Source organism: Molothrus ater, chromosome 17, assembly GCF_012460135.2.
Source record: "Molothrus ater isolate BHLD 08-10-18 breed brown headed cowbird chromosome 17, BPBGC_Mater_1.1, whole genome shotgun sequence".
Taxonomy (NCBI): Eukaryota; Metazoa; Chordata; class Aves; order Passeriformes; family Icteridae; genus Molothrus; species Molothrus ater.
Window position 1 is genome coordinate 1,355,502 of NC_050494.2, and position 23,865 is coordinate 1,379,366.

The 23,865-nt window shown below is 55.5% G+C and overlaps 1 protein-coding gene across 3 annotated transcripts in view; it reads left to right on the forward strand.

Annotated features, from left to right (window-relative positions):
• Positions 1–520: 520 nt before the first annotated feature.
• The window catches only part of L3MBTL1 (L3MBTL histone methyl-lysine binding protein 1), a 28,365-nt gene continuing 5,020 nt past the window's right edge, over positions 521–23,865 (forward strand). The window contains exons 1-22 of one of the 3 annotated variants that reach the window (XM_036395957.2): positions 521–600; positions 7,864–8,045; positions 8,262–8,424; positions 10,452–10,675; positions 11,356–11,500; positions 11,637–11,766; positions 12,390–12,513; positions 13,093–13,180; positions 15,225–15,316; positions 15,908–16,012; positions 16,769–16,904; positions 17,371–17,471; positions 18,557–18,708; positions 18,784–18,860; positions 19,243–19,328; positions 19,869–19,979; positions 20,220–20,334; positions 20,594–20,693; positions 21,588–21,785; positions 22,025–22,071; positions 22,752–22,909; positions 23,536–23,598. In XM_036395957.2, coding sequence (XP_036251850.1) covers positions 8,289–8,424; positions 10,452–10,675; positions 11,356–11,500; positions 11,637–11,766; positions 12,390–12,513; positions 13,093–13,180; positions 15,225–15,316; positions 15,908–16,012; positions 16,769–16,904; positions 17,371–17,471; positions 18,557–18,708; positions 18,784–18,860; positions 19,243–19,328; positions 19,869–19,979; positions 20,220–20,334; positions 20,594–20,693; positions 21,588–21,785; positions 22,025–22,071; positions 22,752–22,909; positions 23,536–23,598 — 2,388 coding nt within the window. In that variant the 5' untranslated portion in view covers positions 521–600; positions 7,864–8,045; positions 8,262–8,288. Of the gene's footprint in view, positions 601–7,863; positions 8,046–8,261; positions 8,425–10,451; positions 10,676–11,355; positions 11,501–11,636; positions 11,767–12,389; positions 12,514–13,092; positions 13,181–15,224; positions 15,317–15,907; positions 16,013–16,768; positions 16,905–17,370; positions 17,472–18,556; positions 18,709–18,783; positions 18,861–19,242; positions 19,329–19,868; positions 19,980–20,219; positions 20,335–20,593; positions 20,694–21,587; positions 21,786–22,024; positions 22,072–22,751; positions 22,910–23,535; positions 23,599–23,865 lie in introns of those variants that run through there. The other 2 variants (XM_054516640.1, XM_036395956.1) reach the window with 2 other exon arrangements.

The window sequence follows — 23,865 nt, forward strand, 5'->3', positions numbered from 1 at the left end:
TCCTTCCCAAAATCCCATCTAACCCTGCCTGCGGTAGTGGGAAGCCACTCTCTGTGTCCTGTCCCTCCATCCCATGTCCCCAGTCCCTCTGCAGCTCTCCTGGAGCCCCTTAGGCCTTGGCACGGGCTCTGAGCTCTCCCTGGAGCCCTCTCCTCTCCGGGTGAGCACCCGCAGCTCCCAGCCTGTCCCGGAGCAGAGGGCTCCGTCCCACCCACAGCACCGGTGCCTCAGCGGAGCATCACCCGTGCCTCTGCGCCCCCGTCCCGTCCAACCGCGGCCCGGGGCTGCCCGGCCGGGCGGGAAGGGGATGGGGGGGGGGGGGGGGGGGGGGGGGGGGGCTCCGCTGTTGCCATGACGACGCCCCCCTTTCCCGCATCCCCCCGAAAGCTGCGGCGGGGCTGAGCGCGGCCCTGCGGATGCGGCCCCGCGCGTTTCCACGGCGACGCCGCGGCTGAGCCGCCCCCTCCCCGCGCTCCCCGCGCACACTCGGACCGGCCCCGCGCCCCTCCCGCTCCGCGCCCCCCGCACCCCGGGCCGGGCCGGGCCGGGCCGGGCCGGGCAGCGCCGCCGGGGCTCGCAGCAGCGCCCGCCCGGGTGCAGGTAAGGAGCGCGGCCGGGCAGCGCCGCGTCCCCGCCCGGCCCCGCCGCAGCCCGGTGCCCGCACGGGCGAGGCCCCGGCCGGGCCAGCGGGGCCGGGCCCGGCGCTGGGGGGGAAAGCGCCGACATCCCCCGAGCTGGAGCCGCGCCGAGGGGCCGGGGGGCCGGGGCTGCCCCGGAGGGGAGCGGCGGGGCCGGGAGGGCGGGAGCGGCTCCCTGGCTCCGGCCGGGCCCCCGCCGTCCCCCGGACACCGCCGCGCTGAGGGCCCGGGCCGGGCTCGCGTCCCGCCGGCGCTGCGAGGTGCGAGGCGCTGCCCAGCCCTGCCCAGCCCAGCCCTGCCCAGCCCAGCCCTGCCCTGCCCTGCCCTGCCCTGCCCTGCCCGCGGGGACCGCGCTGCCCCGGGGGAGCCTCGCCGGGCCGGGCCGGGCTGGGAGCGCCTCGCACGGGGGACGCCCGGCCGCGCTTCTTCGGGTGTTTGTGAAACAGCGGGTGAGCAGCGCTGTCCCGGAGCCTGCAGTGACAGCGCTGCAGCCCTGGACAGGGCCCTGCGGCGTGCACAGCTTTGGTCCAGCCTAGCAGCGCACAAACAGCCCAGGCTGTGCACAGGTCCAGGACAGGTCCTGGATTGATTTTATTAGTTTTTACGTGGATTTCTTTACTAGTTATAAAAGAAAATAAAACACTGGACTGTTAGAAATATTTTGAGGTCAGGTATCCATCCTGTTTAGATGTTTCCATCTGTGTGTGGAAAAACATCCAAAGTGTGCAGGTGTGCGTGGTGAGCGGGGCTGGTGCACTCAGGGGCAGTGGGAGGTGGGTGTGACAGTTCCCATTTTGCCTCTCAGAAGTGCCCGGACTTCAGGCTGCCTGCTGGCCTTGGACAGTGTCACCTCGACCCCTTTGGGCTGGCACGTGGGATTGCTGGTGACTTCTCATCCTCCCCACCTGTGGGTCTGAGCATATCCACAAGGCTGAAAGCTGGTCCTGGTGACAGCGAAACTCCTGGCGACAGCAGGTGACAGCCAGCCTGAGTGTCTCTGCTTTGTCCTCGGTGTCTGAACCTAAAGCTGAAGGCGGCTTGCTACTTTATTGCCCTTCTCCCTCTGATCTCCATTTCCACAGAATCTATTTGCTCTTTTGAAATGTGTAACATGAACAGCCTCTTACTGCACAGAGGGACATTTCATCTGGTTTTGAGATGTTGATAAATACTGTGGCCTGCTCCAAACCTCCCCATGCTGCTCAAGAACCCAGGAGCAGAACTTTCTGGCCCATGGTTTGTTCCAGAGCAGGCATTTGCTCCTGGCTTTGGAGCAGCAGTCATATTTGGAAGGGAAGAAGTGTGTGATTGTCTTTCTCCACTGGGCCACCTGCCTGTGCCAAGTGTGTTCCTGAGTGCTCCTGTGTGTATACAAAGCAAATATTTTCTGCAGTGCCATTAGTCTCCTAAACACCTGCCCTGGGCAATGCCAGAAGTCAGGGGAAGGTCCAAGGGAGCAGCTCTCAGCCCCACAGGTCTCTGTAGTGCTTTGGTGTGCCACTTGCAGTTTTAGCATGATCCCAGCTGCTGGTCTTTCTTAAAGGCTCAATTTTGCCACTGGAGATAATTAAAAATCCATATCTCAGCTCATGGCAAGGATGGGGAAGTTCTCTGTTATGGCTGAGGAAATTCCTGAAAAAAGTAATTTACAGAATCTCAGGCAGGGGGAGGCTGGAGGCACCTCTGGAGGTCACCTGGCCCAGCCCCTGCTCCATCAGGGCCACCCAGAGCCGGCTGCCCAGGATGTGTCCAGGGGGCTTTTGAGTCTCTGCAGGGTTGGAGACTCCCCCAGCTCCCCGGGCACCTGCGGCAGTGCTCGGCCACCCTCCCAGTGCAGAAGTGTCTCCTGAGCTCGCAGGGCCCCTCCTGTGGGTCACTTTGTGCCCGAGGCCCCCGGGGCTGTCCCTGGCCCTGTCCCCTCTGCAGCCTCCCCCTGGCTTTTCATCCACAGGGATGAGATGCCCTGAGCCTGCTCTGCTCCAGGCTGGGCAGGGCCAGCTCTCTCAGCCTCTGCTCATGGCAGAGACACTCCAGTCCCTCCATCAGCTTCATGGCCCTGTGCTGGACTCTGTCCAGTCTGTCCCTGTGTCCCGTCCTGGGCAGCCCAGCTCTGGGCCCAGCACTCCAGGGCTGGCCTCACTGGTGTGGAGCAGAGGGAAAGGATCCCCTCCCTCTGCCAGCTGTGACACAGCTCCCAGTGCAGCCCAGGACGCTGTTCTGCATTGCTGCAGGAGCACATTGCTGGCCCATGGGCATCCTGGTGTCCAGCAGGACCTTTCCTCCCAGCTGGGCAGCCCCCAGCATGTACCAGTGCAGGATTTAGGAATATTTAAAATTCTGAAAAGCCACTAAGTGAATACCTGTCAATATTGTTTGAACCAGAGTACTTCAAGCCAATTTTGTGATGAACAGGAGCACCTCTCTGGAGCAGATCATGCTTTCTAAGCACTGTCAGGGCTGTGCAGCAGCTCCGTGCCGGGAGCTGCTCTCTCCATGTCCTCTGTGCCCTGTTGCACACAGCATGTCCCTCCTCTTCCCAAGGAATGGATTGCTCCCTGGTTCTGCCGTGGTATGAGAGGGTGAGTGTGAGGGTGAGTGTGAGGCTGTGCCAGGGCTGGAGGCTCGTGTGTACAGCAGCCCTGGAGATGCTCTGCCAGCCCCAGGGTCGCTGCTCTGCAACGTGGCTGTGCCAACACCCAGCGATCCCTGCTGGATGAGCTAAAGCTCTGTGAGCAACAGGGCCAGTGATCCTGGTAGCCTTTAAGTGTGTGTTTTGTGACCTGTGTCCCTGGTTTGTGTGACTGTGTGCACAGGCTGATGTCCCCAGCTCTCAGGTGCTCAGGGTGCTCAGACTCAGGGGCCTTGTGCTGATGCCCTTCCCTGCTGGGCCATGCAGGGACCCCTTTTCTCTGCTGGTGCTTTGTCTCCTGAACCTGAGAGTTTGTGTCTGACAGAGACAAACTGTTCAGAAGCACTGATCCTGCTGTCAGAACTGGTAGGAATAGGCTGGTGGGGTCTGGCTGCAGACAGGCTCCATGTGCACAGCCCTACCCTTACATGGAGCACGGAATTCCAGGAGCAAAGCAGGAAGGAGCAAAGCACTCCCAGATGAGAAGTGTCTTGAAAAATTCCACCCTCCAACAGCACATTGTGGTGTTCTCTGGAGGGACCATGTGTCTGTGTGTGGGGGTTTCTTGGGGTGGCTTTCCTCCTCCCTGGCTTTTCCAGCCAGGGATCCTTGGCTGTCCCTCAGCAGAAGGCAGAAGTGAGGAGTGGATGTGAGGAGTCCTTGAGGATTGGATGGGCAGCTGGCTGAGGAGTGGGGCTCACCTGCACCCTCTGTAAGATGTGGAGTTACACCCAATACCAGGAAAAATGGAGAGCTCAGGGCCTCACTGTTTGGGCCAAAACAGCTGCAGCTCCACTGTTGCTCTTTTAAAAGCTGGTTTGGGGAGTGGGGAATTTCAAGGCTGCTGAGCAGCCTGATTCTGGTTTGTCTGGGTGGGCAGAGCTTTATCAGATGCCACTGGGACATGTGTAGGCCAAAAGCTTTTTAAGACAACAGCTAAAAAAAAGATAAATAAAGCTTTTGTTGAATAGCTAGGGCAATCAGCAGAAAAAATCATAGAATATCCTGAGCACAAGGATCCTGGTCCAACTCCTGGCCCTGCACAGACACCCCAGCAATCCCACCCCATGCCTGAGAGCTTTGTCCAAATGCTCCTGGAGCTCTCCTGGGGAGCCTGTTCAATGCCTGACCACCCTCTGGGGTTAAAACCCTTTCCTAACACCCAAGGAAAAGTGTGAGTTTGGCTTGCTAATTGTTGTGCTAATTTGCAGATTTGCATTCTGGTAGACTGGATAAAGACCAGGCTGGATAAAGACCAGGCTGGGTAAAGACCAGGCTGGGTAAAGCCCTGAGCAGCCTGGTGTGATCCCACCCTGCTGGGAGCAGAAGGTTGAATTACAAACCCTCCGGGTTCCTGAATTACCCTGTGATGATCTGGGTCGCTCCAGGGCTTGCAGGATCCCCTGAAGGGATCTCTGGGGCAGTGGTTCCTGCCTGGGCTCTGGCTCCAGGGGCTGAGCCCACCAGAGCTGTCTGAGCTCTGGGCACCCCCTCCATGACCTCTTCTCTGCTCCCAGAAGGAGCAGGGTTATCAAAGTGCCTTTCTCCTGCTGTGGCAGTGGTGCTTGGGCAAGTCACAGCTTTTCCTTGTGTAGCACTCCTGACCTGGGATACTTCACAGCAGGTTGTTTTTATGACAAAAATTAGTGAATTTACATTATATAAGTAATATATTAGTAGTAAGTGTTTGAAGGGGTTAATATTTTTTAAACATTTATGTAATATTAACAATAGCTATGATTTATTGGTATTACTTATAGAAAGCAGAAACAACAGTTATGAGTTTATTACTAACAATTTCTAAAACTTTGAATCATTGGGGAATCAGCTGATGACTTTGTAGATAGAATTTGATTGACATTTTTAAATGTTTTGTTTTTAGAGAGATTTTTGGTAGTTGAATTATTACTAATACTTGTATCTTTATATGGTGGTTTCACTCATTGGGAAACACTTTTTACAGTAAAATATTTGTGTTTATATTTGGGATAGTACTTATTAGTATAGTGTCCTTCCAAGGGGTTTTATACCAGAATTTAAAAAACTGTGAGCTGCAAACAACATCTCCAATCCTGATTCTCAGTCCTCCAGGTGGGGATGGAGCTCTGCAGCCCAGGTATTGTGCCATGCCCACACATGTGAGGGTTACCCCAGGAATGCTGAGTTAAAACTTTACCAGTGTGTGCTATGGCTGATGGGAGCAGTGTTGGTGGGAAATTCCTGTCTGACACCATGGAAGCCCCTGGCAAGAGGTGGGAGAGCCCTGGGAGCTGCTGAGTTTCAGCTGTGGCAAGAGTGTGCTTACAAGTTCACACCAACATTGTTCTTGCTGCTTATGTGTGGCCTTGGAACAGTTTTGGGCTTGGAATAGAATTTGTGCTCCACGTGTGCTCAGAGGGCAGGAGTTGGGACAAGGAGTTAGGGAGAGGTTTCCACCAGCACCACAGAAGTTGCTCCAGCCAGGGGTGCTGGGGAATGCACTCACACTTCTGCTGAGGGAGCAGGAGGCACAGTTGGTGGGAGAATGGTGGCATTGTTCAGGTTGTAGAGGACCTGTAAGATCACTGAGTCCAACAGCAGGGCAGGGCCGTGGGCTGGATGGGCTCCTCTGCCTCTTGGAGGGCACCCAACCCTCTGAGCTGGGCTGCCCCAGTGCTGGGACATGCCCTTGGCTGCAGAGAGGCCTTTCCCAGGAGGCTGCTGGAGGAGGGCTTGTCTGGAGGTTAAGGTCTAAATCTCAGTTGTTTAGCTTTTCCAGTTTAAAGAGCAGCACCACAATCTCTAATCCAAATTCATTCTGTTCACCCTGAGCTCACAGTGTCCACAGCATCAGCCTAGTCCTGTAAGGATTTGGAGAGTGAATCACAACCACAGAATATCTCAAGCTGGAAAGGACACCTAAGGACCATCAAGTCCAACTCTCTGCTCCTGGCACCCAAAATGAAACCATAATGTTGACTACTGCTTCACATTTCCTGTGCAAGTATTTGCTTTTGTGTTCACATCAGAGACTGTGAGAAACTCAGGTGGAGCATCATGAACCTGAACACTGGATCTAGTTCTCTTCCTTTCTAGGCATTTCCAGTCCCAAGTTCTGTTTGAATTTAAAAAAAAGGCAAAAGTTCCCACAAAATGAAGAGTTGTCCTTGAAATATTTGACCCAATGATGAATCAAGGATTGACTGGATTTAAGTGCCAAAAAAAGCAGATAGATTCCTACTGGGTATTAGGAAGCACTGAAACAGGCTGGGTGCTAAATCCATTTTGACTTTCACTTGGAGTCTGTGGTCCAGATTAGTTTTTCAGTTCCTTCAGCTGTTTTGACACTTAACAGTGCTTTTCTGCACCTGGAGAGCCTGAAAGGTCTGTGCTGTTTGCCAGTTGAGCATCGGGTGTTTCTGGTCACAAACCTGACAAAACTGGGAGAAGTAGATCCCCCCCTCAATGTGATCACACTTTCCCACTCTGTGCCCTCTGATTGTAACACCTTTATGTGAATGCCTCAAGTTTTAAAATTCCAGACTTTGTCCTTTGTAGCCCAATTCTTAGCTAACCCTGCTTCACTGAAATGAGTATCCTGTTTTCCACATGGATGTCTTTCCTTTCAAATGCAAATTGCATCAGGAGGGGCCAGGACATGGCTGTGGTCCTCTCTGTGGCCCTGCCTCCATCCTGGCAGCCCGTGCTTTGGAGAGGGGGCTGCTGACACGTGGAGCCCCTGGGCCCATGGCTGGGGGCTGCTCACAGCCAGCCAGGGCCAGTGGTGCCCTCGAGGCCCTGACACTTTGTTTCCTCCTTGAGATTCATGGCTAGACAGTGTCTTGGTTTGGAAAGGCAGGTGCCTGCTAAGGAAGGCAAAAGCCTCCCCTGAAATGGAGAATGTGAATCCCCCCACCACCAGCTCCGAATTGTTGTCATTTTTAAATTAAGGGGCTCTCGGGCAAAACATATGGGAGCAGAAAATAACAGTTCTTTAATAGGGAAGAAAATAAAAGCATAAAATAAACAATGCACTAAACTAAAACAATACTGACAGGGTCAGAACACCCTGTGGGTCAGGGTGTTGGTGGCAGTCCAATTGGAAATGTGGCTGCAGCCCTCCTGCAGTGTCAGGTGTGGTTCTGTTGGAGCAAGGGGGTCCTGTAGAGAAGGATGTATTCTGCCTCTGAAGATCCAGTGGAAGAAGAGGCAGCTGCTGTTCCTCTGGGAAATCCAGTGGAGAAGCTGTGCTGGTGTTCCAGAATCTCCAGATTGTATCTGTGTAGCAATGCTTGGCTCCTCCCTCTGGGCGGAGCATCTCCCACTGGGGTGCTGTAGTTCTTCTCAGCCGTGCAGTGACTTTCAGTAGCTGTTATCAGCAGATGTTCCTCCCCCCCTCCCAGAGGGAGGAGTGGGTGTGGAAGAGAAGGAAAACTACAAGGAAAACTATAAGGAAAACTACAACTGCCCAGTTAACAGAAGACAACTGCCATCCAGATGGCAAATAGAATACATCACCAGTCCCATGAGAAACTCAGGTGGGGTACAGGGACATCAAGTTCCCCCCAGTAAGTCACACCCCCAGTAACTGCTGTCACTTGTGAAATTCTCTTGCAGCCAGTTGCAAGATCAAGGGTGACACTCGGACGGGAGAACGGGAAGGGGATCTGCAGGGAGCTCTGCCTGCTCCAGGGTGGGATTTGGCAGCCCTCAGTCACAGTCTGTCATTGTGGGCCCCTGTGGGAGCCAGGAGCAGCTTGTGGTGGACCTGTGCTCGTGCCATCTTATGGTGGTGCCAGGTGAGAAAAAACCCTCAGCGTTTGCAGGCTCTGAGCTGGGACCTCACAACAGGGGCTTGCATGGGGCATGCTGTGACCTTCATGTGGGTTCAGTGGACCTTGAATGCATCTTCCAGGGGTTTCTGCTGGGAGAGACCATCCTGTGCAGTCACTTTCTCGCTCCTTTGTTGTGTTTATACTGGTACCCAACTTGATTTCTTCCCTGCTGCCCTGCAGGGCCTCGCTGTGTGCCCAGGCAAGGTGATGGACAGCAGGGGGGAGATGGAGGTGGTGAGGAGCTCCAAGGGCAGTGCTGCTGGGGAGGTCAGTGTCCACGTGGTCACCACCGAGAGCACGGTGCAGAGCACCCACCTGCCCACCACTGCCTTCATCATACCAGGTATGTGGAGCTGTGCTCCTCCCAAACCTTGGGAGGCAAAGACAAGCTGCTGTTGCCATCTTGGATGTTCTCTGTGGCTATCCCACATCACTTGGACTGTTTGTGGTCAATCAAATCTTCCTGAGCTTTAAACTGAGGCCCTGATGGGAGGGGTCCTGAGCCAGGGCAGTACAGTGTGCTGGTGCCTGCTCTGCAGGGCTGTGGGCTCCTGGGCTGCTGCATTAGCAGGGAATCCCAGAATAGCTCAAGCTGGAGGGAATCCTTAAGGATCATTGAGTCCAAAACCCTGCTCCTGGCAGGAGCACCTACAATGAAACCATAGGGACTGAGTGTTGTCCACACACTCCCTGAACTTGGTGCTTCCCTGGGGAGCCTCTTCCAGGCACTGGGCAGCCTCTGGGTGAGGAACCTTTCCCTAATGTCCCACCTGAAGCTGCCCTGAGGCAGCTTTGTTCCATCTCCTCGGGTCCATTGCTGGTCCCAGGAGGGGGAGATCAGCACTGCCCCCGGGAGGAAGGTGCAGACAGCAATGGGGTCACCCGTCAGCTTCTCTCCTCCCGGCTGAACGGGCCAGGTGGCCTCAGCTGCTCCTCCCAAGTCCTGCCCTTGGACCTTTCACCATCCTGGTCCCCTCCTCTAGACACAGCTCCAGCTCTCAGCTGTCCTTGGTGTGTTGAGGGGCCCAAACTGTCCCCAGGACTGGAGGTGAGGCTGCCCCAGAGCAGATCAGAGCAGGACAGTCACCACCCCCTGATGTCCCCTTGGAGCTGCCAGGGCACTGCTGGCTCCTGTTCCACTTGCCCTCAGCCCAAAGCCCCTGAGCCCCTTCCCCACAATAGCTCCCCAGTCTTGCTCCCCAACCATACAATTTTTCAGGATTATCCCATCCTAGGTACAGAATAAAGGTGTTACTCTGGTTTCATGCACATGGTGGTTGGATTGCCCAGCTGTCTGGTCTATCCAGATCTCTGTGTAAGGCCTCTCTACCCTCAAGGGTGTCCACAGCTCCTCCTAATTTAGTGTCATCTATAAAATTACTTTATGGAGATTCTGCATCCAGATTATTTATAAAAAATCCATAAAAAATTTCGGAGCACTGGCCCTAAACCCTGAGGAGCCCCACTGGTGATGGCCACCAGCCTGATGTGCACCCAGTTCCTGTAAGGCTTTGAGCCCAGCTGCAGGAGAGCCATCATCCAGTTGTTCACCCAATGGACAGTGGACTGGATGAGCTCTGTACTGGACACTTTGTCCAGAAGGCCACTGTGAGAGGCAGCATCAAGGTTTTGCTAAAATCCTAAAACTCACATCTATTGCCTTTCTTGGTCAGCTTAGTGGGGTGACCTTTCCATAAAGGGAAATTCAGCTGGTTAACCAGGTCTTCCCCTTGTGAACCTGTATTGGCTGTGACCAAGGACTGCCTTGTCTCTCCAGTGTTTTTCAGTAACTCCCAGAATAACCTTCTCCCTAATTTTACCAAGCACTGTAGTGAGACTGACAGGCCTGTAATTATCAGGGTCATCCTTCTTACCCTTCTTGAAAATTTGGACAATTTTGAGCAGCTGACCAATGTCTTTGAGGAGGTGTTTGAGCAAAGCATGGTTGTGTGTTGGGTGAGATCAGGGCTGTTCTCTAGAAGCAGATCTCCCAATTTTTCCTGGTGCCTCAGTTCTCATTGCAGAGAGGCCCTGGGTTGCACAGTGTGTTCCTTTGAAATGTAACTAAACTGGAAGCTGCAGTGCAGGAGCAAACTGCTGTCACATCAGGCACAGAAACAGTCTGAGATCAGGCTGAAGTGGAAACCCTTGAATGGGGATTGTGTTGGGTGCCTCCCCCCCAGCATGAGCCATCACTGGCTACAGATTTTTTTGCGTCTCTCTGCTTCCTTTGTGCTTTGGCCCACAGCAGAGCCCTCACCTGGGAGGCCATGTCCTCTGGGATCCTGGGCTGCTTTTGAGCCTTGTTTGCATCAGTGAAGTGTTCTGTGTATGCCTCTGGTTGTTTGTCTCCTTTCTTCCCTTCTCAAGCAAACGCCACTGCCATCAACCTTCCCACGAGCACCTTAGAAATCCAGCGATTCCCCCGGGAGCCCCAGAGGAGCACAGGGGCCGAGAGGCCAGACAGGGGAGCAGGGAATGAGCCCATCACTGCTGCTGTCATTCCCCAGATCAGCGGGGTGCAGACCTGCAGCACAGTCCGTGTGCTGGAGTGGAAAGATGGGGTGGCAACTTTGCCTGGGAGTAACCTGCGGGTAAGTGTAGCCCTGGGCCGCTGGGTTTGAGCCCTCTGCCTCTCCCCACAGCTGCTTGTGCTCATAAATCCTTCAGCCTGTGCCAGGCAGGGAGCACCAGGATGTGCCCTGGCCCCCCTGCACCCCAGCTGGAGGATCCCTCAGCTGCCCCAGCTCTTCTCCTGCCCCATCCCTGTGGCCCTGCCATCCTGGCAGCTTAGCACAGAGCTCACAGAGGTGCCTGGGGGCTGCAGCAGCTCTGTCCTGCACAAGGAGGCACAGGGGTGCTACGTGCTGTGCAGGACATCTTCTCTTCCAATCTATACTGTGGGCTTGGCTCTGCCCCAGCTCCTGCCCTCACCCTGGGAGCAGCAGCCTTGTGCTCATCTGGCAGCAGGTGCCTCAGGGGTACCCTCAGTGCATGACAGCTTGCGGAAAATGCACCCATTTCTCAGCTGTGGCTCAGCCTCAGGACACCTCATCCTCCAGTCCCCCACCTGCCAGCTCCAGCTGAGTGCCCAGCACAGGCTGCAGGCAGGGCACCTTCACAGGGCCTGGGGTGCTGTGCTCACGTCTGTGCTCAGAAGAGTTGTCCTCTAGTCAGACACACTGATGACCATCCCTGTCCCTCATTTGCAGAACAACCACCAGTTGCATGTCTGTCCTGCTGAACTCTTTCCTTGCTTTTTGTTCGTTGCCAGTTCCGGATAAATGAGTACGGCACGCTGAAGGTGGTGAGTGCTGATAAGCTGCCTCCTGTGGAAGCTGTGAAGGAGGCTCACACAGACAAAGATGGGGACTCCGAGGTGGCACCGCCCAGCAGAGACAATCCTACTGTGGCTCAGGGTAAGGGCACCGTGGTGGCACTTGTGGGGTGGGTACCAGCATCCAGCAGATGCTGCCTGGTGTCTCCGTGGGCGAGGCAGATGTCTGTCTGTCTGCTGTCCCTCGGGGTGGCTCACTGCTGCTCCTGCTGTTGCAGACGTGCCCGAGCAGCCCGCGGCAGAAGGGCTGTGCCACTGCGATACCTGCGGCCGCAGACACGTGTGGGACGGCGCCCGCGAGGGCAGGGGCTTCTGCAGCGAGCACTGCCACCAGCAGTTCAAAGAGAGGTAAAGGAAGGGGGCGCTGTGCCCTGTCCATCCCTCTGCCCTGCCCCACATGCTCCAGCGAGGGATGGGAGCGCCTCTGGCAGGTGCTGGGGGTCCTGCGTGTTCCACTTAATCCTGGAGGCAGGCTGGGGGAGGAAAACTTCCCGAGGGAGCCAGATTTTCTCCTGCCCAATGTGTGGCCTTGTAAACATATATCTGCTGGAGCTGGAGGTTGCTGCAGTGGCTTCCAGGCTGAGCAGCAGTGGAAGGTCACAAGTCACAGGGGCATTTCCAGCCCTACTCCTGACCAGCGTGTGACTCTCAGGACTTGTTTTCCAGGATCTCTGGTGCAGCTTAGAGCCCTGCTACTAAACTAGATCCTTGCTACTAAACTAGATCCCTTTTGATTCATCCCTGGGTTCAGGTTTCTAACAGCCAAGTGTGTGAGGGTGACTCTGGCCTGTCCCTGGCTCTAACTCTTGGCAACTTGTGTGCGTACATCCCCCCACAGCAGGGGTGGGGGCATGTATGAGTAAGAAATGGGGGGACAGTGATTGTCCAGCAGCCCCTCCCTTGCTGACACCCCAGGCAGTGTCACCGTGCTGCACTGCCTGCAGTGCTTGGCCCTCCCTCCCTCTGTGCAGGTCTGTCATTGTGGAAAACTCTGCCAGCAGCACCAATGCCACTGAAATCCTCAAGCCTGTGAAGAAACGAAAGAGGAAGGACTATCAGAGCCCCTCAGAGGAAGAATATGAGTCTGAGCAAATGGTAGGACAAAGACAGGGAGGGGGTGGGTGCAGCCAGTGTTCAGGGGGCTGGAGGCCAGCCCTGTGTGCACAGATCTCATCATGCTGCTCAGGGCTCTGGCAGCTGCAGGTCAAAAGGGAAACAGGTTGGCCAAAATGCCAAAAAGACTTGAATGTGTGGAGATGAGGGCTGGTTGTTTGGCATGTGGAGCACTGAGGCCTGGGCAGTGCCAGACTCTCCAGGCTGGGCTGTAGGCACTGACCCCTCTCAGCTGCTCTCTTGACTCCAGGCCACCACAGTAAGGGTTGCAGTAGGAGAGTGTCTGTCTGTGTGCTGGGTGTCCTGAGGAGGGGAGAGACTTTGACAAGGTAAGGAAGCTCTGCTTGCCAGCCCTGACTGTAGCAGGTCCAGTCCAGGTGTGATTGCTGCCAGTGAGCCCTGCAAGCTCCCATCACCAGATTCTCTGGCAGTCCATCTCTGGGCCAGGCATTGGTCACACTGTGGACCTCATGGGGGTGCACTATGGCCCTGGGCACCAGTGTGAGGATACAGCACACAGCCAAAAACCTCTGGGTTCTGTTCTGTCTGTTCTCATGTCAGGAGGAAAAGCAGGAAGAGAGGAAAAGCTCGGTGGAAGACTCTGCCATGAGCAATGTGGAGGCTGAGGCGTGGAACGGGAGCCAGCACGGTACGGAGGGCGGGGTGGCTGTGGGGTGAGCACTGCTGCTGGGGCTGGGGGTCCCCCTGCAGGGTTGGACCCCTTTGGTGCTCCTGCAGGGTCAAACACCCACTGCAATGCGCTGGCACGTGGTCCTGAAGGCTTGTGAGCTCCTCTGCTTGCTTGATCCTGCTCTCTCTGTCTCTTTCCGTTTCTCTCCTTTCCTCTCTCTCTCTCTCCATGGGAAGGGGGCACCCCTACAGACACGGCACTGGCCCCTGCTGGACAGAGCTTCCTGTCCCTCCCCTCGGGAGCTCAGTTTGTTACTGGCTCCTGGGCACTGTGTTTGCTCCCAGGGACACTGTCCTGAGCACAAACAGGACTGCACCACGAGTGGCTTTGCCCTCCTTTGGGATTGGCTCACAGGGAACTTCCCTCCTGGCATCAGGAGCTCACAAGTTTGCTCATGTAGGTGCAGTGCCACTGAGGCCATGTTATTTGGGGTTGTCTCATCCTGTGGGATTTATTCTGTATCAGAGATCTCAAAAGCAGAGCTGTCAGCATGGAAGGAAAGGAGACAAGCTGAGGGATGCAGTGTTTGCTTGGCTGTTTTTTTTCCCTGCAGTGTGAAGGAAAACTTTGGGAAACATGAAAATAAACATTTATGGAAAATAGACATTTATTTGTCTTTGAATACTGAAAGTCATACTCAAAGTAATATTAAAATTAAACCGTTCCAACTTCATAGTCCTTGCCATAACCAAGTGCAGGGACAGTGGCAGGGGCCAGGTATCATTAACCCCTGATGTTACAGTGAGTTAACCACCATTACAAAGGAATCTCAGATATCATACCTGCTTCTCACTGATCCCTGAGTATATAACCTTCCCTGCTGCATACAAGTAAGCAGTGATGAGCTTTGTTACTTCAGCATTTTATTTTCTCTTATTTTAGAAGTACTTCAGCAAACAAAATACACACCTGGATGCCTCAGTGCAGCAGTCAGTGTATGCTCTTACTCTTGGCGTATTTGTCATTCCCCAGAAGTGCAGAACTTGTACTCACAGATTCCCCAGCCATGCCTGGCATTTTTTCTGTGTCCTAAGGAATAGTAAAAGTGTTTTTCACTCTGAACATGTCAGCAAAGCAAGGTCAGTCACCTTGCTTACTTAAGTCCACCTTTAATTTCTTCCTTAAGTTTCTATTTTTTTTTTCCATTTCCTCTTCCCCTAAGCCCAAGGGAGGAAGGAGTTGGTCTGTTTTTCCCCTGCATTTCTAGCCTGCCCTACCTGAGGCTGTCTGCCATGGCTTATCTGTATCTGGGAATTCCTCAGCACTGGAATAGACACAGCACCCCTGGAGTCCCTTCAACTGCTGCAAATTAGGGAGACAAAGAAGCTGGAGAGCAAGAGACTTGGGTTGTGTTTCACAGGTCTTGGGCAAAGCCTTTGTGGCCTTCTCAAAGGCATGAAGGGTCACCTCCCTGCCTATGAAGAGACAATGCTGTCTTCTTTGTCACATGGGCAAGCTCACCTCTAGGGCATCAGGGTGGCCTTGCTGTGCCACGAGGCTCAGGTGGCTGTCTCAGAGCAGAGGATGGCAGAGCTAGGATGTGAACCTGCTGCTGCTTTGACTGTCTAGGAGCCCCTTGCAGCTGGGAACGATTCCCAGACCTGTATATGGATCCTGCTGGCTGCCACAAATCCATCCTGTGTGGACATAGCAGATGTTCTGGCTGGAAGAGGGTCTGGTCAGGTTCTGATGGCTCGTCCTCATGCTGCCTGGAGTCCCAGGCTCATTGGAAGGGACCTTAAAGCCCATCTGGTCCCACCCCCTGTCATGGGCAGGGACACCTTCCAGTAGCCCAGGTGCCTTACTAGGACACGGTTCAGGACATTTGGGTCACGGGGGGCTCCTGGCTCTGCCCCTCGTGGTGAGGCCAGCCAGGTTCGCTGGAGAAGGGGCTCTGGCAGGATGGTGCTCAGCTGTGCAGGGATGCAGGACCCTGTGTGAGAGTGGGGCAGGGCTGGAGCAGCCCCTCAGCAGCGTTTGTGTGCGTTTGTGCTGCGCTCAGGTGCCAGTGAGGAGAAGAAAGAAGGCTGGTCTTGGGCGTCCTACTTGGAGGAGCAGAAAGCTGTCGCTGCCCCTTTAGATCTCTTCCAGGATGTGAGTTGGGATTTTCCTGTCTTTTTCCCTCTTTCATCTTCTCTTTTCTTTCCCTTTTTTTTCCCACCCCTCCTCCTTCTCCTCTCTTCCTTGCTTCCCTGTTTTGCGGGACTCTGAGCAATAGCCAAGCTCCCGTTGTCAGCTGGAAGTGCCAGGGCAGCCTCCAGTTTTGATTTGCCCAGAGTCCCACTCCCCAGCAGGTGCTGGCCCCATCCCAAACACCCCACCTTTGCCTAGGACACTGCTGTGACTCTGGCAGGGTGGTGGAGCCTTTCCAGCCCTTCCTGGAGCAAGGTGGGCTCTCCTGAGGCTGTGCTGCAAACAAGTCAGGCCTGTGTCCTGCTCCCCCTCCTGCAGCTTTTACCCCAGGGACACCTTGCCCTGCCAAAAGCAAGAGATGTAAATCCATAAGGAGGTGTAACACTGTTTTTTTTTGCTATGGGAAAAAATAAAATTTGGATAACAACATAATCTGTGGCCCACAGTCTCTTGGTCCCAGCAGCTCCCATTGCCTGGTAGATGCTCCCCTGGTGGGTTCTAGACCCAACTCCCTGTATTGGTTTTACATTGTAGTTTAATTTTTGTTTCCAGTACCAAGTAGCTTCCCAGCACAAGAATGGCTTTAAAGTGGGGATGAAGCTGGAGGGGATCGACCCACAGCACCCATCCATGTACTTCATCCTGACAGTGGCTGAGGTAAGGAGCCTCCAGTGCCCCTGTTCCTTGGTTCCTCCTGGCTCAGCCACAGGCTCTGGGGCAGGGGAGGTGCTGCCAGCTGGCCCGTGGAGGAGACAGGGCCTGTCACTGCAGGAGATGAGCTGCTGCTCCAGCAGCTCAGGCAAAAAAGCAGGGAGTTCCCTGCCAGCTTGGAGGGACAGGACACAGCACTGTGGAGCTGTGTTGGTCTCTGTCACCCTGACACAGCACAGGAGGAGGGATTATGATGGCAGCAGTTGATGTCCCTAAGACAGGTCTGAGCACTTGAGATGGAGGGTGTGGAGGAATCCCACTGCTCTTCTTGTGTCCATGCAGATCCACTTTCCACTCAGCCACCTGGCAGCTGGACCAGCCTTGCCTTGCAGAGCTCCCTGGGCAGCCAGTGTGGCATTTAGCCAAAATCCCTGCATCAGCAGTTTGCCAGGCTGCAGAAAAGGGAGTTTTTGTGCTTGCTGCGTCCAGCAAGGTTCTCCACCATGGCATTTAAAGCACCAGCCTGAACATCCCTCCTCTGGGCTGGCTTGTGGTGCCTTTGCACTGACCTTGTTCCATGCTGGTCACCCTTTTAGTCTGGTTTGTGCCTCCCAGTTTGGGCACCAGTCTGTGATTGACTTTTGGCTTCCCAAAGTGACCCGTGCTGAGCTGGTGTGTTGGAGGGGGTGTGATGCTCAGCCAGGGACAGCAGCAGGTCTCCATGGCCCTTTCCTTCTCCTCCCTCCCCCTTCCTGCTGGCAGGTGTGTGGCTACCGCATGCGTCTCCACTTCGATGGCTACTCCGAGTGCCACGACTTCTGGCTGAATGCTGACTCCCCTGACATCCACCCTGCTGGCTGGTTTGAGGAGACAGGGCACAAACTCCAGCCCCCCAAAGGTAAGAGTTCATTCAGCTCAGGTGGTGGGTCCTGCTGAAGGAGGGGGATGAAGAGTGGGCCAAATGTAGAGCTTGAGGTGGGGACAGGGTGGCTCCATGGGGCCATCCCACGGAGGGATGCTGCTGTATTGGTGGAGTTCCACAGGACAACATTTCAGGCACCCATCTCTGCTTGCTCCCATTTTGTGGCAAAGCCCTGTTGCTCTGGACCAGCTGTGCCCCAGGGCAGGCAGGACTGGAGGAGGAGCTGTGCTCTGGATTTCCACTCCACTGCTCTTGTTTCCTAACACCCCTTCAAAAGCACCCATCAGCCCTTAGCCATGGGCTTTGGGCATCCCAGGGCTGCTGCAGATCCTGTCTGCCCACAGCAGGATATGCTGGCAGGGTGACAGTGGCTCAGGGATGGCCAGGTTCACCCTCACATCCTCCTGGCTGTGAGCTCACTACTCTCATTTCTCTTCCTGAGGGGTTGTAGGTTATAAGGAAGAGGAATTCAGCTGGACAAACTACCTGAAGTTAACAAAAGCTCAGGCAGCTCCTAAGCACCTCTTCATGGTCCGAAACACTGTGAGTAGCAGCATCTCCTTCCTGCCAGAGCCTACAGGTTCAGGTGTGATTCTTCCCCTCCAGCTGAGCAAAATGCTTCCACCAGCACTGGGCTTTGCTTGGTCCATCCCACACCCCTCAAGCCCACAGTGCTCAAGAGCCAGGAGTATGTGGCACACTTTGTTGCTCAGGATCTGTAGCTTGGGCACTCATTTGATATGCCCAGAATTGGTGCTGATCTGATTCTATTTCCTCCAGGTTGATCTCATGGACAATTAAATGTGAAGTATTGATGAGAAGTAACTACTATTCTCAACAATTATTTAGCTAAAATATATCACCTAATGTTTCATAAGTATAGTTCCTTTGTCTCTTTGTCCCTTTGTTGGTTCTGTGTCTGCCCATTTTTTTTCACATGGAAGCTTGGGTAAGGAAAGTGGGAATATAGGAGAATGAAAATGCTGATTATTCCTTTGTCAGCTGCAGAGGAAACTCACCCTACTGGCAAATCAGCCTCTCCAAGTTATTTATTGTGTCTGAACCCTGCTGTTCATTGCTGCAGCAACCCCACCAGTGTGTGTGATTGTCCTAGGGTGACGTGTGGGTTTACTTTCTGGAGGGGCCCCTTTTTGGAGGTTTTCTCTCAAATTTGCCCTAAACCAGGACAGTGATGCAGTGTTTTGTACAGAATCTGGATCTAAGAAATAAAGGCAAGGAAGGGAGAAGTGCCCCATCCCATCTCCTCCTGCCGTGCCTGAGGCATTGGTCACTGCTGACTGTGACCACAAACAATTGTTTTGGGACAAAGCAGAACTAGTGTCAGTTTTCTTGGAATTTTCTGGTTATAGAACATCCTGAGGGTCTGAAGATCACTTTTCCTCTTTCTTTGTGTGGCCCAGCTGAGTTACTCACCCACTTCCTCTTTCCTTGCAGGGCAGCACATTGCCCATCCGGGAGCCTGAGTGGCCCCAGGCCTGTGTGGAGGCCAGACAGGGTCTGGTTTTGGGAGGGTTTGGGCAGGTGCCTCCTTGCAGCAGGCGTGGGCAGTGGTGAGGAAGGAGCTGGGGCTGCAGCTCTGAGAAAGCCCTGCCCCTCTCTCCTGCCAGCACGAGGCTTCTCCAGGCTTCAAGGTGGGCATGAAGCTCGAGGCCGTGGACCGCATGAACCCCTCCCTGATCTGTGTGGCCACAGTGACTGACGTGGTGGACAATCGCTTCCTGGTGCACTTTGACAACTGGGATGATACTTACGACTACTGGTAAGGCCTTGGGGGGCCAGTGCTGGAGAGACACCCACAGAGGGCCCTGTGTAAGAGCTTGGGTATGTTTTCTAGGTGTGATCCCAGCAGTCCATACATCCACCCAGTTGGATGGTGTCATGAGCATGGCAAACCCCTCACACCTCCTCAAGGTGAGTCAATGATCAGTCAGGTGCAGCCTGGGAGTGCATCCCCTTGGGAACAGGCTTCCCACCGTGACATGGGGGTCCTGGGGACACAAACTTCCTGCCAAGGCTCCTGTACACATGTTCAGGTGCAGCATGGTGCTTGTGTTAGGCCAAGTCTCCACTCAGAGATATGAGGGGACCCCAGCTGTCTGTGCACACCCAGCTGTTTCTGCTTCCTTGCACTTTGGGTTTCATGGGCCATGAGAAAATAGCAGCACTTCTTGGTGTCTCTCAGGTTCCTGTGTGCCCAGCAGACTTGGGTGGCCCTCAAAGGCAGTGGGGCATTCTGGGGTACTTTCTGACTTCCTGCAGGCCTGTCTCACCTCCTGCATCTTCCCCCTCCCAGACTATCCTGATCCTGACAACTTCACCTGGGAAAAGTACTTGAAAGAAACTGGAGCATCTGCTGTCCCAGCTTGGGCCTTTAAAGTGGTGAGTGTCACATCATCTGCTCCACCCCACCTGGGCAGGAATTTGGGTTTTCTTCATTGTCAGATCTTTGCTTTTGTGACAAGTCCCGTGATGTTGTGTATTCTCCTGCCACAGGCCTAGGCCAGGGTTCAGAAGTCAGGCCTATCCTGGGCAAAGAGTTCAAAATTGGGAAGAATGAGGAGTATGACTGTGCTCTCAGCTAAACAGGAGCTGAGTGATGGAAAATAATTTAGGTTTGCTTGATTAGTTTTTGTCTCAAACTGCACCACCAGCAGCCGTGTCCAGCCAAGCGTGGTTGCAATACAGATCCCCAAAATGTGTCTCTTAGAGACCTTCTTCCCTAGGGCACATGTTGTTAAAGACAGCTCAAATGCAGAGGGGGCTGTTTCTGGTTTCTCCTGTTGCCACTGTGAGCTGGGATGGCTCTTCCCTGGCCAGGCCAGGTCTGGGAGCTGGGCTTGAGGAGGACACAGTGCTGGGAAAGCTGCCGAGGGGGCAGGAGCCTGAAGCTCCCTGCTCCCCCTGACTGGGCTCTTCCAGCGCCCGCCCCACGGTTTCCTGGTCAACATGAAGCTGGAGGCAGTGGACAGGAGGACTCCTTCCTTCATCCGAGTGGCCAGTGTGGAGGACGTGGAAGATCACAGGATAAAGGTGGGTGCTGGAGCACAGTGAGCCTGTGTCCAGGCACTGTGCTGGCTCACTCCTGCCCTTCCCCTCACTGGGAGTGTGCAAATGGGGGCAGGTCCCAGTGCCTGGCTCCAGGAGTGCCTTGTGAGCCTTGTGCTGCACTCCAGCTCTACCCTGCTGCTTGCACTCAACTAGGAGGGCTCCAGAGCTCCTCAAAGATGTGTGCTGGCCTTTGAAGGGTGACCTCTCTAGTTGCTTCCCCAGGTCCATTTTGATGGCTGGAGCCACGTGTATGATTTCTGGATTGATGCGGATCATCCGGACATCCATCCCATGGGCTGGTGCTCAAAAACAGGACACCCATTGCAGCCTCCTCTCAGTAAGTGCTGCTCCTGTGTCAGCTCCTCCCCACAGGGCACAAGCACGCCAGACACTGTGTCACTGCCACCTGCCCATGCACAGAAACGGGAGGGCAGGTTCTGGCTGAGAATGGGCAGGGAGGAGAGGCCACTCCATGGATTTGTCAGTAGGAAAAGCCCTCCCTGTTTGCTGCAGGCAGGGAGCCCAGAGCCCTAGCTCTGCCTGCCTCTGCTTGCAGCCTTAACAGCCTTTCTCCTGTTCCTCTCCTCTGCCTGCAGGGCCAAAGGAACCAGCCTCCTCTGCCCACGGGGGCTGCCCAAGCCTGGGCTGCAAGAGCATCCCTCACTCCAAGAGCTCCAAGTACAGCTTTCACCACAGGTGAGCTCCCTGGCAAAGCCTGCAGGGGCACAGCTTCTTCCCTGCCAGGCTTGGCCAGCTCTTCCTCTGCTCCTCCTCACCTGCCCCCCCACCAGCACCCAGCCTTTCCATGCACTCACCCACACCTGGCTCTGCCCCCTGCTCCCCTGGACCCCAGCTGGAGTAACCCCTGTGAGCCCCTCCTGTGCCTGTCCTGCAGCCCCAGAGCCCCTGAACGTGTCCTGTGTGCCCATCTACCACAGGCACCTCTGGGCTGTGCAGAGGACAGTGCAGATGCTGTTCACTGACACCAGCTATGAGAATGCTGCTCCCTCCACCCCTCCTGGATGCCTTTCCCTGTCAGGCTTTGAGCAGGCAAGTCCCAAGAAGGAGCAGTGCATGGTTCCAACTCAGGCAGTCACTTGAGGGACCCTTTCCAAGGGAAGCCAGGCTGGGTCTAGTGCCAACCCCAGCACTAGGCTGGTGTCAGGAAGAGCCAGTGTGGTGGAGTATCTGTGAGGATGGGGAGGGCAGGTGTGCTTCCTGGGGGTTTCTCTGCTGGCCACACTCCTGGCACACACTTACTGCTTGCTCTGAGGCTGGTCTGGATGCCTGTGGGGGCCAGGGAAGATGGAGACTCTGGGAGCCCCAGTGAGCTGCTCAATCAGCACACAGGGTCCTTGCGCAGGGTTGCAGGGATGGCAGAGGGCCAAGGTTTGTAGCTGGAGGGACTGGCTGTGCCCTGCTCCTGCCCCCAGCAGCCTGGCCACGGGAATTGGCTCAGCACATCTTTCTCTGCCTTCCATGGCCAGGGCAGTGGCTGCCCGTGCTCAGGGGCAGAGGGGTGGCCCCGCTGGCTCGTCCCCAGCGCTGCTCCAAGCTGGGCCCAACGCTTGTGTCCCCTCTGTTCTCCAGGAAGTGCCCCACGCCGGGCTGCGATGGCTCAGGCCATGTGACGGGGAGGTTCACAGCCCATTACTGCCTCTCAGGGTGCCCGCTGGCAGAGAAGAACCAGGGCAGGCTGAAGGCCGACTTGTCTGACACCGAGGCCTCGACGCGCAAGAGGAGCCCCATGGGTTTCCCTCAGAGAAAGAAATCTCGGCACCACGGGAGGTAGGGGCACAGCCAGCGTGCAGGGAGGGCCCCTGTGCCACCACTGCCTGCCCTGCAGGGGCCACCAGCCCCCAGAGGCTCCTTGGCCTCGCTCCTGCCAGCTCTGCCGGGCACCTCTGTCGCTTTGGCTGTCAGCCCTTTGGGTCAGGGCCCTTTGGGTCTCAGGTGTGCTCTGGGCACTGGGGAGGAGGGCCCTGGGCCAGTCCCAGCCCAGGACATCAGTGTTCCTGTCTCTTTAGAGGGAGACCTCCAAAGTACCGGAAGATCCAGCAGGAAGACTTCCAGAGTAAGTGCCATCCTCTGCCATGGTGTCACTGCAGGGCAGGGCTACAGGAGCTGGGGTAGGTGGGGGTACTGGGCGTGGGTCTCCCTTGGCTCCCACAGGTCTGCCCCAGTGAGGGGCTTGTGGTCAGCTGCCATGGATAAGGGACGTCCCTGCCTGTGCCATGGCTCACAAAGCTCCCTTGATTTGGCTCTGGGGTTATGCCTGGGAGTCTTTGAGTGCTTTAGGGCATGGAATTAGGATCCTCTCTATGGCATGTATTTTCTGTGGTGCTTTGTCCTGTTCAGACAGGGATAGTGGGAAGTTGTGCCCCAAAATTTCAGTGTGGTTGAGAACTGCCAAATTATTGCTGCCACACAGAAACTGATGCTGGACAGTTGGCTTGGCTCTGATTTGGTTCTGATGCAGACAAGCAGATGCCTGATGTATATTCCATCCAGGATCCCTTTCACCATGGGCTGTCCTGCCACCTACCCCACCACTGGGGGTGAGATTAAAAGTCATAAGAACAAGGCAAAGCCAAGCTTGTCTCAGCTGCTTTTTCCAGGCTCCCTAATCCCATCTAAGCGAGCACTTGGATACACTGACACCCTGTTAACTCAAGGGACAGCGACTAGCTCTTGATACCCTCATGGGATGTTCTCATCTCTTGCCCCGTGTCACACGTTGTGCTTTATCCCCAGCTATTTCCTCAGACAACGTGCACCAGTCGCTCTTCATGTCCGCCCTGTCCGCCCACCCCGACCGCTCCCTGTCCCTGTGCTGGGAGCAGCACTGCAAGCTGCTGCCCGGGGTGGCTGGCATCACAGCAGCCACGGTGGCCAAGTGGACCATTGATGAGGTGAGGTGCTTTGGACGGCTCTGTGCTGGCCCCTGATGTGCCAGCGTGGCTGAGAGTGCCCTGCCTGGCTGCAGCACCGTGGCACAGGCACCAGGCACTTCAGTGGCCATGTCCCCTGAGTTAGCAAGGAGGGGTCTGCTGGAGACATTGTTACCTTTGTTCACTTTGTTAGACAGCCATGGTGACCCCTGTTAAGGCCTGAGTAGGTGGAGGAGCTCAGGCACCAGCCCCAGCAGCCCCTGCCTGCTCTCAGGCACTGGCACAGCTGCCCAGGGCAGTGATGGAGTCACCATCCCTGGAGGTGTTCAAAAGCTGTATGGATGTGACACGTGGGGACATGGTTTAGTGGTGGCCTTGGCAGTGCTGGTCAGTGGTGGCCTCGATGATCACAGAGGGCTCAGCCAATCTTAATGATCCCCTGATGTCCCCATGACCCCTCTGGGTGCCCCTCTCAGGCCAGTGCCTGTGCCTGGGGCCAGGGGTGGGCTCTGGAATGAGAGGGCAGAACAACTGCAGCCTCTGCCCCTGTGGCACCCTGCAGGGCTCAGAATGTGAGGATGTGGGCTCAGGGGGGTCTCCAGCCAGAATCATTGCTCTGTCTTGACATTTCTCTCATTTATTCCAAGGTTTTTAGCTTTGTGCAGACTCTGACGGGTTGTGAGGACCAAGCCAAGCTCTTCAAGGATGAGGTGAGAAGGGCTGGCACATGAGAGCAGGTGGTCAAGGACAGCTGGTTGCCACCAGGGCTGGGAGGAATTGGCCACTGGCCTTCCTGCTGTGGCTTGCTGCTGGATGCTGATGGTACATCCAGCACCTGGCAGTGGTCCTGCCCTGCAGCCCCACTGCGTGGGAGGGTGCAGCTGTCTGGCTGTGTCCCTACAGGGCAGGAGGGAGCTGTGCTGCCCCGTTCTCCCAGCATGCGGGGCATCCCCTCTGAGGGGATGTGGATGGGGGAC